The sequence below is a fragment of the Callorhinus ursinus genome, unplaced genomic scaffold, assembly GCF_003265705.2.
Source record: "Callorhinus ursinus isolate GAN/ISIS: 27379988/994484 unplaced genomic scaffold, GSC_fseal_2.0 scaffold1, whole genome shotgun sequence".
In the NCBI taxonomy this organism is placed as follows: Eukaryota; Metazoa; Chordata; class Mammalia; order Carnivora; family Otariidae; genus Callorhinus; species Callorhinus ursinus.
Window position 1 is genome coordinate 53,075,733 of NW_027397063.1, and position 16,485 is coordinate 53,092,217.

The window sequence follows — 16,485 nt, forward strand, 5'->3', positions numbered from 1 at the left end:
GTTTACAAAGCTGGGGATTGGTAGAGGAATACTTGGAGCTTAGTCTCCTGGCTTAAAAGCTGTGTTATTTCCACCATGCCATAAAACTATTTGAAAGATCATTTATAAAAGAATTCAGCCTGATTTACTTATTTAAATTATGTTCTATTTAAATTATAAACTATCCTAAATTCTTTCCTTTTTTATCCTTCTTTATTTTTGGGGGGGTGGGGAGATGAAGTGTGATATAAACACACATACATATGAATAACATTCTTTTATATAGAGAGTGATAATTTACCTCTCTGTAAGCTTTCATCCATTTTTACCTTATAATTCTGTCAAAAAAGAGAATCCTTTTATCTTTGTGCCATACACATAGTATCACACAAAGCTATCCTCTTATTTTTGTGTTATACACGTGGCAGCAAGTTTGCTTCCCATGTTTTTATCCAAGTATTGAACATGGCCAAAGACAGACAGAGAGAATCCTTCACCACTGTCAATCAGTATTTCTTTGGCATGATTATCCAATTAACTGAAAAAAATCTAGCTCATTATAGACCAATAATCTGTTTATATGTCTATCAGGAGAAACTTGTCAAAATACAGATACTCAGAGTAAATGACATTTCCCTGATCTACCAGCCCAGAATTTTGTTTGTTTTAAAGAAATCTATTTACCATAGAAGAGATACATAACAGTTTGTTCCCTAGGAACCCGTATTGGCCTCTAGTGGTCACTGCTTCCTTTTTAAAATGCTCTAGTATTTAGGCTTTTATCGTTGTTATTGATTTAATATCATTTCCCCCTTTTAACTAGGACAATATTATATGTCACCAATATTGTGAAATGGTTTCTGTTTTCTACAGGGTTTCAAATGTTAGCAATAGTATGTCTATAATCATACTACTGAGTTGTTTTATTGCTCTGGATATAATGCATCTGAGTCTTACACCCGAATTTATTTCTATTATTCTAATCATTTCTTCACTTGCCTTGAATCTTTAATATTGAAAAGGGTATAAAAGCATAATTATGGTAATTTTACTTGATAAACAAGTTGAAATTTAATTTAAATTCTTATTCTTCTCCTTCAGTGGCCAGTCTATTTCAGCAAGCATGCTTGTTAACAGATCACAAGATCTCTTGGTGACTTAGAATGAAAGAAAATGGAAATTTAGTCTAGAATTGAGATCAGAAATATGAAGAATTGACTTCACATTTTTTTAAGTTATTTCTCACTTAGCTAATATATCATTAGTGTTTATCCTATAATCCAAATAAAAGAAATGTTATCTGATCTTATGTTACTACTTAGGGACTAATATGTATGTTAACCAAGATACAATGAAATAAGAAACATTAAGTCTGGGAAAAAAAAGAAACATTAAGTCTGACTTCTCTTACAAAATAATTTTGGCACATGCAAAATGACTAATTAAAAAATAAAACATATTAAAACAAATTTAAAAAGACATCATATGATGCTTCTTATATATTGTACCTGTTAATATACTTGATAACCTGGAAAATTTAGTTTTCTGCAATAAACTTCTCCACATTGGTGCATCAAATTAAATTAGATTCCTATTAAAGTATACTATGACCCAAGTTAACAATAATATTCAGATTCATATTGTATGTATGTAAATTTATTGTACATATAAAAAACACATGTATGCTTTTGCTTTTTATATATTATTATTATTATAAGCAAAAGAAACTAAATGTTTTTTAAATCTGTGTTCAAAAAATCCATACAATTTAATTAAGTACATTTATGACATAATTTGTTTACACATCATAACACATTCTATATAAATACATACTTTTATTTTTAGAAGAACTAGATTTTAAATTGTTTTGTTTTTATACAAATATTAAGGCATTAATGCAAAAATATTTTTAAATTTCCTATGCCATGACATTTATAAGATAATGCAGTTTATTTTTTTTTATTTGAGCATATCACCATCCCACTTACGACATCACACACGTCTTCTAATGAACTCAATCATATTAAAAAACTTAATGTCAGATCAGACCAACATCTTTAAGAGGTAAGTAGGAATTATATCCATTTGGAGTTAAAACAATAAAAGCTAATTCCTAACTTTTTACAGTTAAGGTTTTGCAGAACTAAAGCCTAAATCCCTTGGTGTTCAATCTAGAGGTTATCTGATCTATAGACTTTAGGCAGTTCCTTGAGGTGCTGATGATTTTAGATATAATTAGCTCATTATATTAGAGTAACAAAAGATAGAAGAGGGACTCCTGGGTGGCTCAGTGGATTGAACATCCAACTCTTGATTTTGGCTCAGGTCATGATCTCAGGTTAATTAGATCAAGCCACAAGTTGGGCTCCGTGCTCAGCAGGGAGTCTGCTTGAGATTCTCTCTCTCCCTCTCTCTTTGCCCCTCCCCTTGCTCACACACCCTCTCTCTCCCCCCATAATAAATAAATATTTTTAAAATGCATTTAAAAAGATAGAATAAAGGTCAGAAAGTCAAAGAAAAATCCATCTGCTAAGTTAATGATTCTGCAATAAAAAATGCTGATCTTAAGATATGCTCTTATAATTACATCATGAACATGCATAAGATGACAACAATCTTAGTTATCTCAAGACAAAGATCAGCTAAAAATTGGCAACCATATGTGACTCAAACCCCATAAAACAAACAGGTCTGATATAGGTGTGCTAGAGTGAAGTGTGACTGAAAAAGCACAAAAATTAGAAATTAGGAAACCAAGTAATTTTCCCAATCAATATTTTCACATGTATACATTTGGCTATGCATGACTTGGTGCTGAACTGCATGACTCAGTTTTGTCTATATTGTTCCTAGCAGAGAAGTGTGGCAAATAGTAGCATGACTAAAGCACTATTTTAGAAAAGATATTATTAACTTTTGATAACTTCAAAATACAGAAATGCATCGCCAAAAAAAATTATAATGGAATAAATAGTAATGCATTATTGTATGAGAAGCTGGGTTTCATTTTCCTCAGTTATAGTCTTTTTCTCTGACCTCATATAAATAATGCCTTTGTGCATTATGGCAAAACATACAGAGAGAATTTGGGATTATTAAGTCCACTGTAGGGGCGCCTGGGTGGCTCATTCAGGTAAGCGTCTGCCTTCGGCTCAGGTCGTGATCCCAGGGTCCTGGGATTGAGCCCCACATCCAGCTCCCTGCTCAGCGGGAGCCTGCTTCTCCCTCTCCTCCCCGCTTGTGCTCTCTCTCTCTATCTCTGTCACTACCTGTGTCTCTCTCTCAAATAGGTAAATAAAATCTAAAAAAAAAAAAAGTCCACTGTACATTCAAGTTTGAATTTCACCAGGAGTGAGTAAAGAGCTGAACACTGCAAACCCAAGTAGGCATCATTGTTCAGTATGAATAATTACTTTGAGTCAGATGAGTGCAAGTGATCTGTACTTTGTCTTTGCACTTACTACTTTCACAAGAAAGTAGAACAGATGAGGTGAATATACCTGTTGCACAACAATCCTGCCAACCATAAGTAACTCCCAAATCCTCAACTTAGTCTCTGAAAGTTCACAGCCACCTCTAGAGGGAGAAAGCCTCAACAGTTATCAGAAGGTATATTCCTTTTCTAAAACTACCTGAGATTCTGAGCTCTTCATGGACATTGGACATGACTCACTTCAGGAGCACTGAGTGACTCCTAGTTTTGTCAAAAGCTCATCCATCAGTGAATGGAGCACACTTTATCTGGGCACCTGTGAATAAAGTTTTGGGTTCCCCTAAAATGCTCCTCGGCCTTTCTCATGCTCTAGAAAGCTGTGCTTAAAAAGAATAGCTGCAATGGGAAATGTTGCGAGTGTTTCTAGCCAAGCCCCTTACCCTCCTAACCAATGATCAGAAAATAACCCATCTCTGATTTTACTACTTAACCTTCCTCAACCACACATTTATAATTTCCCTAGTAGTGACTGGTTGTATCACTAACATATCCTGCTTCATCCCTGTCTCCTTCAAACTTATTTCTTCTTCCATGAACCAATTTCTGATCTGCTTGATTTACAGTATGACTACCTCTCTCTGTTTAATTCAGTGAATAAATGTTTATCTGAGCACCTACAGGTACTAAGCTAAGTTCCTGGATGGAAAATTAAAGTAGATGAGACATCTGTCTTTGAAGGACTGATAGTACATTTGAGGCAAGAAAAGAATGCCTTTAAAGTGAGTAAATGCTAAGCTGAGGTATGCATATACCCAGCAATCCCACTTCTAGGCATATATCTGAAGGAAATCAGTGTCCTAAAGAAGTATCTGTACTCCCATGTTCACTACAGCATTATTCACAATAGCCAGAATATGGAAATAACCCAAGCATTCATAGATGAATGAATGGAAAAAGAAAACATGAGATGTATCTATATCTACATCATTTATATCTATCCATCTCTGTCTACACACACACACACACACACACACACACACAATGGAATGTTATTTAGCTATAAAAATATTTTAAATCTTGCCATTTGCAACAGCATGGGTAAACCTGGGGGGTATTATGCTAAATGAAAAAAAGGTAGATAAAAGCAAATACTGTACAATCTCAATTATATATGGAATCTAAAAAAGGTCTAAGTCATAAAAACAGAGAATAGAATGGTGGTTGCCATGGACTGGAAGGTGGTGAAAATGGGGAGATACTGGCCAAAGGGTAGACTTTGAGTTATAAGATGAATACATTCTGGAGATCTAATGTACATCATGGTGACAATGGTTCATAATGCTGTGTTGTAATTTGCAAGAGAGTGGGTGTTCTTATCACACACAAAGAAAGGTAGCTAAGGGAAGTGATAGATGTGTTAGTTAACTTGATTGTACTAATCATTTATAACGGGTGTGTGTGTATAAAATCATCACACTGTACAGCTTAAATATATAAAATTTTATTTATCAATTGTACCTCAATAAAGCTAGGAGAGAAAAAAACAGATATGCAGAGAGGCTATCACCAATAATAGAGTACTTAGCCCAGTTTGGGAGAATAAGAGAAGATTCCTGAATGAGATATCACCAAAACTAGCCTTGAGCCTGGAAGCAGCAAGGAGGTAACCTAGCAAAGAAATACGGTTGGAAAGAGTGGAGTGGTGGGGGGAGAGAAGGTTCTAGGTAGAGAGAGTTTCATGAACAAAGGTAAGAGACATAAGTGTGTGTGTACATGCATTCACATGCTCATGAACAGAGAATGTAAGTGGTTCTGAATTAGTAGATGCAATGAGGTAGCAGGGCATGAGAGTTACCCAAGCTAAGGACCTCTGACTTTATGTTGTAGATAATGAGAAGACTTTGAAGGAGCTGGTGATATTTACAGATTGATACTGGAAAACAATAGGCCTAGAATAGTCAGGCGAGGTCAGATCCATGATTCTGCCAACTACCTGGGGTCTGAAAGGGATTAAACAGAATAAAGATGTAATCTAGCAAAGTTGCCTAAGTCAGGGAGAAGCAAGTAGTGTTAATTCTTACCTCATTTCAGACCTCTATCTCTATCTTTTCCCCACCTCATTAGACCAGGTTTTATGATCCTGAACAAGTTTAAAAAGATGGAGTTCAGTGCTCTGAGATTTATCTTTGTGTTACCCCTTGGTTACAACAGCTTTGATACAGAACTTCATTTGTATCCTTGACCAAGTTAGCTATCTTGGTAGTAATTCTGGGGTGTAAGTCCCTTATTACCGAGGGCTCCGTCGTGCGTAAGCCAGCCCTTATCCCGTGGACTTTGCTCTGCTCTGAGCCTCTGCCTTGTGGCTAAGTCTCTATACGAGCTGACATACCTCACTGTGACACCTGCCTGCCTACCTGTAGGGCTCACTCTGTGTTGCTAACCTGTTATTTTCCCCTTACTGTGCTTTGTCCTTTTTTTGGTGTAACATGTTGGACCTCCCTTGGCTCACCTGCTAAAAAAGCTTCATGAAACCTTATTCTACATGACACACAAGAAACCCCCTAGGCATTTGTAGTAGAACTTAGCATCCAGTGCCTCCACCATCCCAGGAAACTGGTCTGTATCTATGTCCAGTTCCTCCCAGTGACCACCGTCAGCCCCACTGTTAGCCCAAAATAAATTCTGTACAAATTAGAAAATAAATTCTACCTTCCTCAAAGAATTTTAAGTGTAATCTACAATGACTACAATGGGTAGAGCACCCCTTAAAGTTGTGTAAAGGTGACTACAATGGGTAGAGCACCCCTTGAAGTTGTGTAAAGGATAGCCTACAAACTGAAAGCAGAGCCTTGGACCATGATCTCACTGTGCAGTCATCCTCATCAGGATCTCTAAGAGGGACAAGTAATAGGAGACTTAACCAGGTAGAAAGTCATAAGTAACAATAAGGAGGTAGTAGGGCTGAGGAACCCAAGTCAAATACCGGGGTAAAGAGTAAGAATTCAAATAAGAAATCTGAGTAACAGGCAGAGTATCAGAAACAAAAAGGAAAATAAAACAAAACAAAACTTAAAAAAATGTTATATAGATTCTGCAAAGTACAAGACTGGCTTTGCAAATATGATAAGATGGAAGCTGCAAGTGAAGAAAGAAAGCCTATGTGGTCAAGAGAGATGATAGTGGACATGTAAACAGTAAAGTATTTACTGAAAACTTCCTCCTTGACCAGCACTAGCTGGAAGATCATTCATAGGAAAGCTTAGCTTTGATTTTCAGGGATGAGAGAGAGAAAAGAGGAAAGGAGGAAGAGGGGAAAGGAGGAGAGATGAGAGAGAGAGAGAGGGGAGAGAAGCATAGAAAAAGGAAGAGACAGGAGAGGAGACAAGTAGAAGGGAGGGGAAAGATAGAAAGGGGAGGAGAGAAAGCAGAGAAGAAAGGGAAAGACACTTTTGGCGTAATTTTAAATAGCATATCATGAGATAGCATGAAAACCAGGAAGATAACTTCACCGCTACTGTGGAATAAAAATCTCTGAATGAGAAATAGGAGACATGAATTCTAGTTCTAATCACACATGTTTAGACAACCAACTAAATTTTTCTCTTCTCAGTTATATCAATTTATTATTCTTTTTTATTTGAGAGAGAGAGAGAGAGAGAGAGAGCGAGCGCACGCGCGCGCATAAGCTGGGGGGAGGGGCAGAGCGAGACGGAGAAGCAGAATCCTTGCCGAGCAGGGAGCCCGATGCGGGTATCGATCCCAGCACCCTGGGATCATGACCTGAGCTGAGGGCAGACACTGAGCCACCCAGGCGCCTCTCCAGTTACATCACTTTAAAATGAGATGGTGGGGGTGCTTGGGGGGTACTCATCTCAGGTGATGCTCTCACTGGGGAGTCTGCTTGCCTTATTCCTCTCCTCCTGCCCCCCACCTCGCTTGCACACTCTGTCTCTGTCTCTGTCTCTGTCTCTCTCAGTGAATAAATACATAAAAATAAATAAATAAATAATAAATAAAAGAAATGAGATGGTGGATTGCCTAATCTCCAAGGCCGTTCCTAGTCTAGATTGCCACAGGTTTATCCTATAGTAATAAACAAAATCTGAAGGAAAGTGTTTGATTTTGTGAAGGTTAATCACTCATTAACTTGAGGTTATGTTTTGATTATAAGTGACTGCAAAAAAGTGCTCACTCGCCCTGTACTCCTGATAAGAAACTCAACTAATATTCTAAGATACATGTAACTTTAAACGACTTTAAAGGGGGAAAAAATGATACAAACATGGAGCAGATGGCCATCCTGACCACAGATATAAAAACAAAAAGCTCATTTTATCCAATTTCCTACTGTTCTAAAGGTTATTTCCTACTATGAATATAACGACAGTGATCTTATTAAGAGCTTATATTTTATGCAATTTTATAGTTTATAGAACACTCTAATACATAGTAGATCATTTGATCATCATAAAAATAGTTTATAAAACACTCTAATACATAGTAGGTCATTTGATCATCATAAAAAGAGTTTGTGTAGTAAGCCAAGGAAGTGTCAGTTATTCTCATTTAATAGATCAAACTATTTCAAGCTACTTAGATCTAGGTCTTCTGAGTACTTGTTAAGCATTCTGAACTTACTACATCCTTGAGAGTCTTTACCTATGACACAAAGACTTGATCCTAAGTTTCAGCTAAAGATTGATCACCATGTAAAACTGAGCTTAAGTCCACAAACAGATAACTATCATATTGTAAATCACATATTTGTGTACATGGCAACATAAGCACACACAATTAAGCCTGTTTGAATAAGTTATCACTGAAGACATCTTCCTTACCCAAATATTATCTCTTTTCTCTCTTAGAGATAGCACTGAAAAAACATAGTAGAACTGTTTTGTGTCTTGCCTAATATAAATGAAAGTGAGAACACAAGACAATAATCTTTCAAAAACCAAGTTTTAATGCTATTTCAATAGATACTATGTAAATTGAATCCACTTTAAAATAAAGGCACTCCATTTTCTATGACATTGTAGTTATGGGATCGTGTGGTAAAGAAATAGACCTCATTCTCCTCTCCCAATTCAGTCTGTACATCTCTGCTGTTGACATATTTCCCAAGCCATATGACATGAATGACTTTTTTACTACATAGCCATTAAGCACTGCCCCAAAGGTGTTTTGTAAAAGAGATACCTCAACTGATAAAGCAGTGGTTCTCAACTCTATATACATATCAGAATCATTAAAAAAAAAATCTATGCCAGGCCCTACCAAAACTAATTAAATAAGAATTTCCGGAAGTAGAAAATATGTGGCTTAGGTATTTTTTGAAAGGTCTCCAGTTGACTTGTACAGCCATGGTTGTGAACCGTCTCAAGCAGCACTTCTCCAACTTTAAGGTGCTTGTGAATCACTTGGGGATCTTGTTAAAATGCAGATTCTGATCTGTTAGGTCTGGGATAGACCCTGAGATTTTGGATTTCAAAAAGCAACTGTGTGATACCTAAAGTAGTCATCTGCAGAACACACTTGTAATAGCAAGAGTCAGTGGTTCTCAAAGTGTGGCCCAGTCTTGTGGCATTAGCACCGTCAAGAACTTGTTAGAAATGCGAACCTCAGACCCTACCAGAGACTTACTGAATCAGAAACTCTGTAGGTAGAATCTGTGGCATACTGGGTACACAGCCAAGCAATCTGTGTGATAACAAGCACACCTGGTACACCTTCTGATACACATTCAAGTCTGAGAAACACTGGTCTAAGCAAAAGAGCTCCCTAAAGTCCGAACAACCGGTTGAATGTGGTTGGAAAATGACTAATATTCTTATACTTATGAGGCAGTTCACAGTTGAACTTTATCTCTTCTGAGCTTCTTAAAACAACTCTGTACAGTAACTACAGTAACTAAAAAAGGCAGTTTCAGCATTTTATAAATGAAACCGAAGCTCAAATATTCAAGTTCAGAGTCATGTAGCATACAAGGATGGAACCAAAATTAGAGCCCAGGTCTACTGAGTCATACAAACTAACAAGCAGGACATTCCGAAAACAGGGCAAACGGCTGTAAGCCATAAGTAATAGCCTGAAGAAAAGGGCTCTCTAAGGTCCAAGCAAGCGATGACAGCAAGGGTTACCAGCACATAGTTAGGTAACTTCTTATGACATCAGTTACAGACATTTGTACCTGGAGCTCTCAAAGACCGAAGCAAAATAAGCACTAATCCTCTTTTCGCCTGAGTTTGCTATTATGTAGAATGAGCTTCAAGAAACACAAACGTTTAGCCCTCATCCAACTACTTAAGTGGATAAGTCAGTCACCTTTGGTTGTCCACTCCACAATTCTACAAATAATTCATTCAAAGTTCAAAGTCAGATGACATAGAATGGAAAAACCACCCTAATATGTGTGTGGGGGGGTGTTTACATATTTATGTGTTTCATATTTATTAAAACAAAAATGATCACAATTTGCATCTGTCACGAGACTTGGCTGCTGCGTTCCTCTGTCCATAAATAACAACAAATGCTACAATTCACAGGTGCATCAATGTTAGCAAGTGTACCTAATATGCCATATTCCTAGACAAAATATAGTGTGCTATACTCTATCATTTACCAAAGGTATTTGATAAAGGATTCAATGTGAAATCAACGGTCCTTAAAGTATCAGTAATAACCAATAAATGTTGATTCGTGATTTAGCCACAGAGAAAGAAACCTTCATAATTGTCACAAACTTTCCCCAAAGACCCATGCCCACAAAGTTTGTTTTCAAATAGTGAATTACAAGTGGTAGGAAAATCACATATTGTGTCAGAAATATGTTTGAGTGTTGACACTCTCTTTGTAAATGTAGGCGTTCCAGATGCCTTATAGAAGAGAAGCCCTTTTTCCCTTGAAATTTGCACAAACTTCTCACACTGCACTGTCAAATAATCATATTTTTTGGTTGTTTCCTCTTTTTCCCCTAGTGTAAAAATATGGGAATAAAGATCCAGAATTTTGCAAAATTAAAAACTTAGCTATATTGAACTTAGATACTTATTTTCTTATACCTAACTCTTATTAAGTACATTCACATATTAAACGGGAAAAATGCTATCACCATAGAAAGTATTATAGTATCTTCCAAACATCAAAAAGGTCAGAACTGTGAAACAGATAAAATTTCAATACCTCAAATTTAAAATATTTAAATCCACAATAGTATGAAACCTCTGCATTTTATCATATATGCACTTACACAACACGTAAAAATATGCGTATATATATCATTTTTACAAAGTTACCTTTTGAACAGATACATTAGGATCAATTATTTTATAATTATCTTTCTAGACATATGCTACTGATGTTAAAAATATAGTCAGTGGGACTGTTAAAAATGAAAATTTAAAGCCTAGATTAGAACACTGTCGATTTCCATTTTTCCTTTGACTTATCAAGAAAGCCACATGATTTTAACCTGCTAAGATGAATCAGGAGGTGAATCTCTTTGGGAGCCTGTGTGCAAGCGCAGAAAGTTAGAAAAACCAGTGCTAGAAACGTGTCTAGTAATTGATGAATTCCTGCACCTGTTGGGGGTGGCAGTGAGACAGGTGGGCTCTGTTCAGAAAAACACCTGAGGCACTCCCGTAAGTCAAGTCCTGTGGGTATGTCTTACACTTTACTGTGCTTACAAATATAAATGAGGATTCTGGTTCAGTGTCTAGGAAGAAACCCATGTGCAGCTGCTGCCACTGGTCTCTGGATCATACTTTGACTCTATGCCCTAAGATAGAAGATGGTGTGTGGTTTCCTTTAGCTCTTAAAGGATCTCATAAAGAAGCTCTGAAGATCTAGATTCTTGTCTGGGAAATAACAGGGTGAGGTTGGTATACATGAGAGTACTTCTCTTTCCATCCTGTTCTGTCACCTTCATTCTATAGTCTTTTGTTGTTTTTTCCCCCAAAAGATAGAAATTACAAAGTAAGACCCCAAGACTAGTATTCATCTCCTATCATAATTATACAAAAATGAGCACCAGTTCCCCAAAAATACACTTTTTCTTTTCATGGGAGTAAGGCAGTAAAGGTAAATGTTTTGGGGATAGTCAGCCAAACTCCTGTCCCTGGACCACCAGAATTATAAAACCTTCCTTGTCTCCTTTTGCCATTTCAGATTATTCAGGGCCACAGATTCACTGAGAGAATTTTTTTTTTCTCCTTGCCATTTCACTTTCTCAGTGCCAAACATCTACTGTGGCTTCCAATGAATCAAGTTCTCCTTCCTCTCCTCCCCTGGAAGCTCATGCTCCCAGCAAAATGTCACAAATAAAGTAGAAGCAAGTATTTCCCAGGCTAGACTTGTAAACAGAAAGCAAGAAAACCATTCTTTACCGGGAAACTGACCCACAAAGCTTACTGGGCTCAGTTAAAGTGATTGAGAAGAAGGTCAGCTAAGAAAACAAAGGGAACTCTCTCCATAGTTACTTCTGATAGAGCTCCATCAACCCAGAAATAAAAGCCTTGTCCAAGGCAAAGGAAATTTAAAAAAAAAGAGGGCACATTAGGTGAGGTCTGGAAAAGCAACAGACTCTCACAGGTGACTTCGCCACAAGCTCTGTTTGTCTATCTTCTCTTTCCCAGTGAATAACTGCTTCTATATTTACTCTTATTTCTCACTCCCTCCATTTCCACACCGTAATGTCTACTAAAGTGTAATGCTTAAAAACTCCATTTGTTTTAAGCCAGAGATACATGGAAGCACATTGATATCATATGTAGGTATTTATGTAGTAAGATACCTCTCATAGACATAAACTTTTATGCATATGCTATCTGAGAATACAAGAATATCCTTTTCTTCTGAATTAACATTTAAATGTTTACCTAACTCTTTAATAACTGTAGCTTAAGATACGGGTGATGCTGACTTACAAAGTTCATGGGCATTTAAATAAAATCTCACACATTCAGGGTATTCACTTACCCCATATTCAGTCTCATAATCGGCAAAAACAATCTTCTTGGGGATAGCATAAATTTATATAGAGTGCTTCACTAGTAAAGGGTTAATGATGTTAGGGAGTATGAATGTTAGCAGTTGAGATGGCATGCTTATGTGTTTGCAAAAAACATTTTCTGCATCATTCCAAATCCCTTTGCAAACAGATAAATTACTCTATAAATCTTATTACTCCATGTGGATAAATCACACATGCAGGTTTACAGGGCTGGAAAGCTGGTAGGGAAAATCTGCTTTGGAGAGTAGGATCTTTGGGATTCATAATCATTCAAGAAATGAAGAAAGGAGGTTTTTCTTAGTTTTTACAATCTGCAGCAACACACACACACAACACAACACACAACACATACACATTCCTCTCTAACAAAATCTAGAGATCCCAAAGCAGGACACTGTGACAGCCAACCAAATTTATTTCTGAGGAAAGGAAAGAAAACTTTGCTGCTGTAGGCAGCTCTGCTAGAGAACTGCTCCCTGATGCCCCAAGGTTTATGCACTATCAGCTCCTTGCACACAGATTAGAGGTTTACTTTCTATAGTTTACTGTTTTTTATTGCCACAACAAGCAATATTAACTGTATGGACAGACTGACACTGGGTCATTTTATTTGGACAAAATGAGATTTTAAAGGATCTCCAAGGAAAACATTTTTTCTTCATTCTTTTTTTTTGAGGGGGGGTGTCTGATAGAAATTTAAGAAAGCTAGAAAAAAAAAAAGACGAGGGGTATGTGCAGTGGGTAGAGGAGGGGAAGAGAGAAGAGAAACATAGGAAAAGAAGCTTGAAGCTTTTTTAGAAATAGAATTACGGCTAGGTTCCTTCTGAGTTTCTCCAGCACACTCTCCCTTATAGGGGTCAAACTCCCAAGGACTGGGACTCTCCCTGTCCAAATTTCCCAATCCCAAATTATATTTCAGAGTTTGGCAGAGCCACACAGAGATAGGACTTTAAGGTCAATAATCAATTTGAAATACCCATTTTACACCAGGTTAATTCTTGCCTAACCTTTGTGCTTAATACTCCTATTCTTAAATATCAGCAATTTGGCAAGTTCCTTTTTTTTTTTTTCTTCTCTACTTTCATGTGTTGATGTCTATCCACCTTCCAGAAAAGGCTCAGTAACCAACCGAAGTTCTAAGATTGATTTATTGCCCTCGATGTCAATTAGATGATCCTTACAGAAAGTCTCCAGTCCGAACTACTGCTGGGGCAGAGCGAGAGCCTTGATGCGCATATATTTCTCTCTCTCTCTCTCTCTCTCTCACACACACACACACAGCATAGAGAATGCAGTACTGTGTACCACTCTCTGAGAGCCATAATTCAACAACTCTTCTTTCCCATTTAAAGAACCCCAACAAAACTCTTAAGTGCAAAGCATCTGAAATTACCAAAGGAAGAATCCTGCCCAAATGTCACTAATACCATAGGTGAAGTCAGGCTTTCTTGGTAAGAGAAACAAGGTCCTAAGAATCCAAACAACATTTAACCAACATTGCTGGTCCTTGACGGGAAACAGAATTCCCTTGAAATTTGTTGGCAGATACCTGGGCCACTCAGTAAAAGGCGCGTGTGCATGCACGGCACACACACACACACACACACACACACACACACACACACACACACAAGCCTGCAGTATCAGAAGCTGGAGTTGAAGATCACACACACACAAACACACACATCCTCTCCCGCACAACAGAAAAGTTGCCCGAAAGCCCTACCTGAGGATGGCTGTGTCCCCCTGCCTCACGGTGATGTTGTCCGTGCCTCGGTTAAAATCCACGCTGCGAACCGGCAGTCCTGTGGGGAGAAGGCAGAGCAATCTCAGTAGGACTAGCGGCAACTGTTTCCGATCGGGCTGAACTCTGCCGACCATGGTGGCCACGCCGAGGTGCAGGTCCGGGTGTACTCTGGAGGGTGTGTGCGTGCTGCTCACGCCGAGAGGGCTTTACAAACACAGGGCTTTCATCAACAGCCAAGGCAGAATGGGCTTTGCCAGTTTGTGCTCCTTTCCACTTTGCCTCTCTTTCCCTGGCTCAGTCTCTCTTCCCTCTAAGACTTAACAAAGCCCTCATAAAACCCAAGCCGGGGGGTGGGGGGGGGGGCGGGTAGCCAAAGGAGCACAATTTAAAAGGAGGGAGTACAAATATAAAACCCTCTAGAAAAGATGAAAGAGAAAGCTGCAAAAGGAAGGTGTTCTTCTCTGGTCTGTCTGTGGCTGGATGCTCCTTTGCCAGTGTCTGAGCTGAGCTCCTTCCCTCCCTAACCCACTTTCCCAGGCGGGCGGGCAGGCAGGCGAGGGAGCCGGCACCCAAGCCTGCCAGGGAGTGTAAAGAAACCCACACAGCCGCGGCAGCAGCCCAGAGCCTCTCCCCCCTCCCTTTCCTGTTTCTCCCTCCAGTCCCTCCCCTCCGCTCGCACCTCCCCCGCCCCCCGCGGATTTCAACAGCCCCTCCACGTCATCCCCTCCGCCCTCCCTCCGGCCTGGCCCCTCGCTTTGCACAACTGCCCCCTTCAGCAGCCGCCAGCCTCAGTGAAAGCCTGATGCGCCTTTAGGTTGTCAGGACAACAGCTCCATCTGAGGCCTGGCTGATTTCCTTAAGACGACGGAATGGAGCTTGGATGTACTGTGCAAGAGAAAGGGGAGAAGGAGAGGGGCTCGGGCTGTAAAAGCACAGGAGAAAGAGTGTGGGAAAGAACGGGGGAAAGGGGGGAAAAAGAAGGAAAAGGAGCCGGGAAGGAGAGAAGGCAAGCCCGGACAGATGAAGGGAGCGCACCAGAGAAGGGTCAGAAAGCATGGGGAGTGGAGGGGCCCCGCTTGCCCAAAGATGGGATGGGGCATGTAGAACAGAGAAGAAACTTGACAGGGGAGGCTAAGATTAAGAGCCAAAGTTGATTTCAAAACTAAATATTCCTGGCCACTGGTTTTTCATACTCACCTCTTGTTCATTCTTTCCTCTCCCCTGCACTTTCTTTTACAAGCTTAAAAAGGTTTCTTTTCTCTCGTTCCTTTAGCCCCTCCCCCTCTTGGAGCCCCCCTTATGAAAGATGGATTGGAGACAATGCTGGTATTGAGTGGTCTGGAGTGTGAATGCCTGGTTTGTCTTTTCCAAGGGCCAGCCTCAGCAGCTGATCCCCAATCCCTAAATCAACCTCACTCTCCAGGAAACCCTCTCTCAGTCCCACACGTGAGGAATGGTACTGAGGATTACTGTCTAAATGTCATGTTGCTGTTGCTACCTAACTTGCTACTGGCACTTGTTTCTCAAAATGTTCATATGTAAGGAAGAGATTGGTGTATCAGAAAACTTGTCATTTACAGGACCACACTGAGGCTATGTAGAGAACTCCCGAGAATGGCAGACAGGTGACCATCCTTAGTCATTCCTTCTACTCCAGGAGTCAATCCCAAGTGAGAAGGACCCTAGGACCTAACACTGTTAGTCACTCATGTGACAGCCCCACACTATTAGATATCTCCCTCACCACGGATGCTGAGGATAAAAGATAGGGGTGGACCAGCCAAGGACCTCTTTTTTTTTTTTCTTTTAAAATTTTGTTTATTTATTTGAATAGTTAAGGCATTGACATGGTGCAAAAATCCAGTGGTACAGAATGCTGCAGAGCGAATTGTAATTATCTTTCCTACTCCTGTCTTTAGGCAACCATTGCTCCTGTTTGGAGGCAACAGGTATTTCCAGTTTCTTATACAACTTTCCCTAAATCTTCCAAGTATATACAAGTAAATACGCATGCATATTATGTCCACCCCTCTTAGTTACACAAAGGATTAGCCAAGGGCATGGGTGGGAGGGAGAATATGTTTAGGAATTCTTATCAAGTCCCATCAGAGTACAAGCCCTAAGGAGGCATTTTCTGTGCTGACACCTGTCTTGTCCCCCCAGAATTCAAAGAATTTATCTGCTGAACTTTTTCAACTTGAAAGGAGGTGCACTCTTACAGATTATGTGAGGAAAATAAGGAAAAAAATTGTGGTTTTTAAGTGTTTTGTACTATGTTGGTGCTGATAAGCAGGGCCCAGATAATAAACCAGTCAT

General features: G+C 39.1%; 1 protein-coding gene across 1 annotated transcript in view; it reads right to left on the bottom strand.

Annotated features, from left to right (window-relative positions):
* Positions 1 to 14,803, bottom strand: part of LOC112826432 (limbic system-associated membrane protein-like) — a 335,729-nt gene extending 320,926 nt beyond the window's left edge. Inside the window, exon 1 of the mRNA XM_073898388.1 lies at positions 14,149 to 14,803. Coding sequence (XP_073754489.1) covers positions 14,149 to 14,303 — 155 coding nt within the window. The 5' untranslated portion in view covers positions 14,304 to 14,803. The remainder of the gene's footprint in view (positions 1 to 14,148) is intronic.
* Positions 14,804 to 16,485: the final 1,682 nt, after the last annotated feature.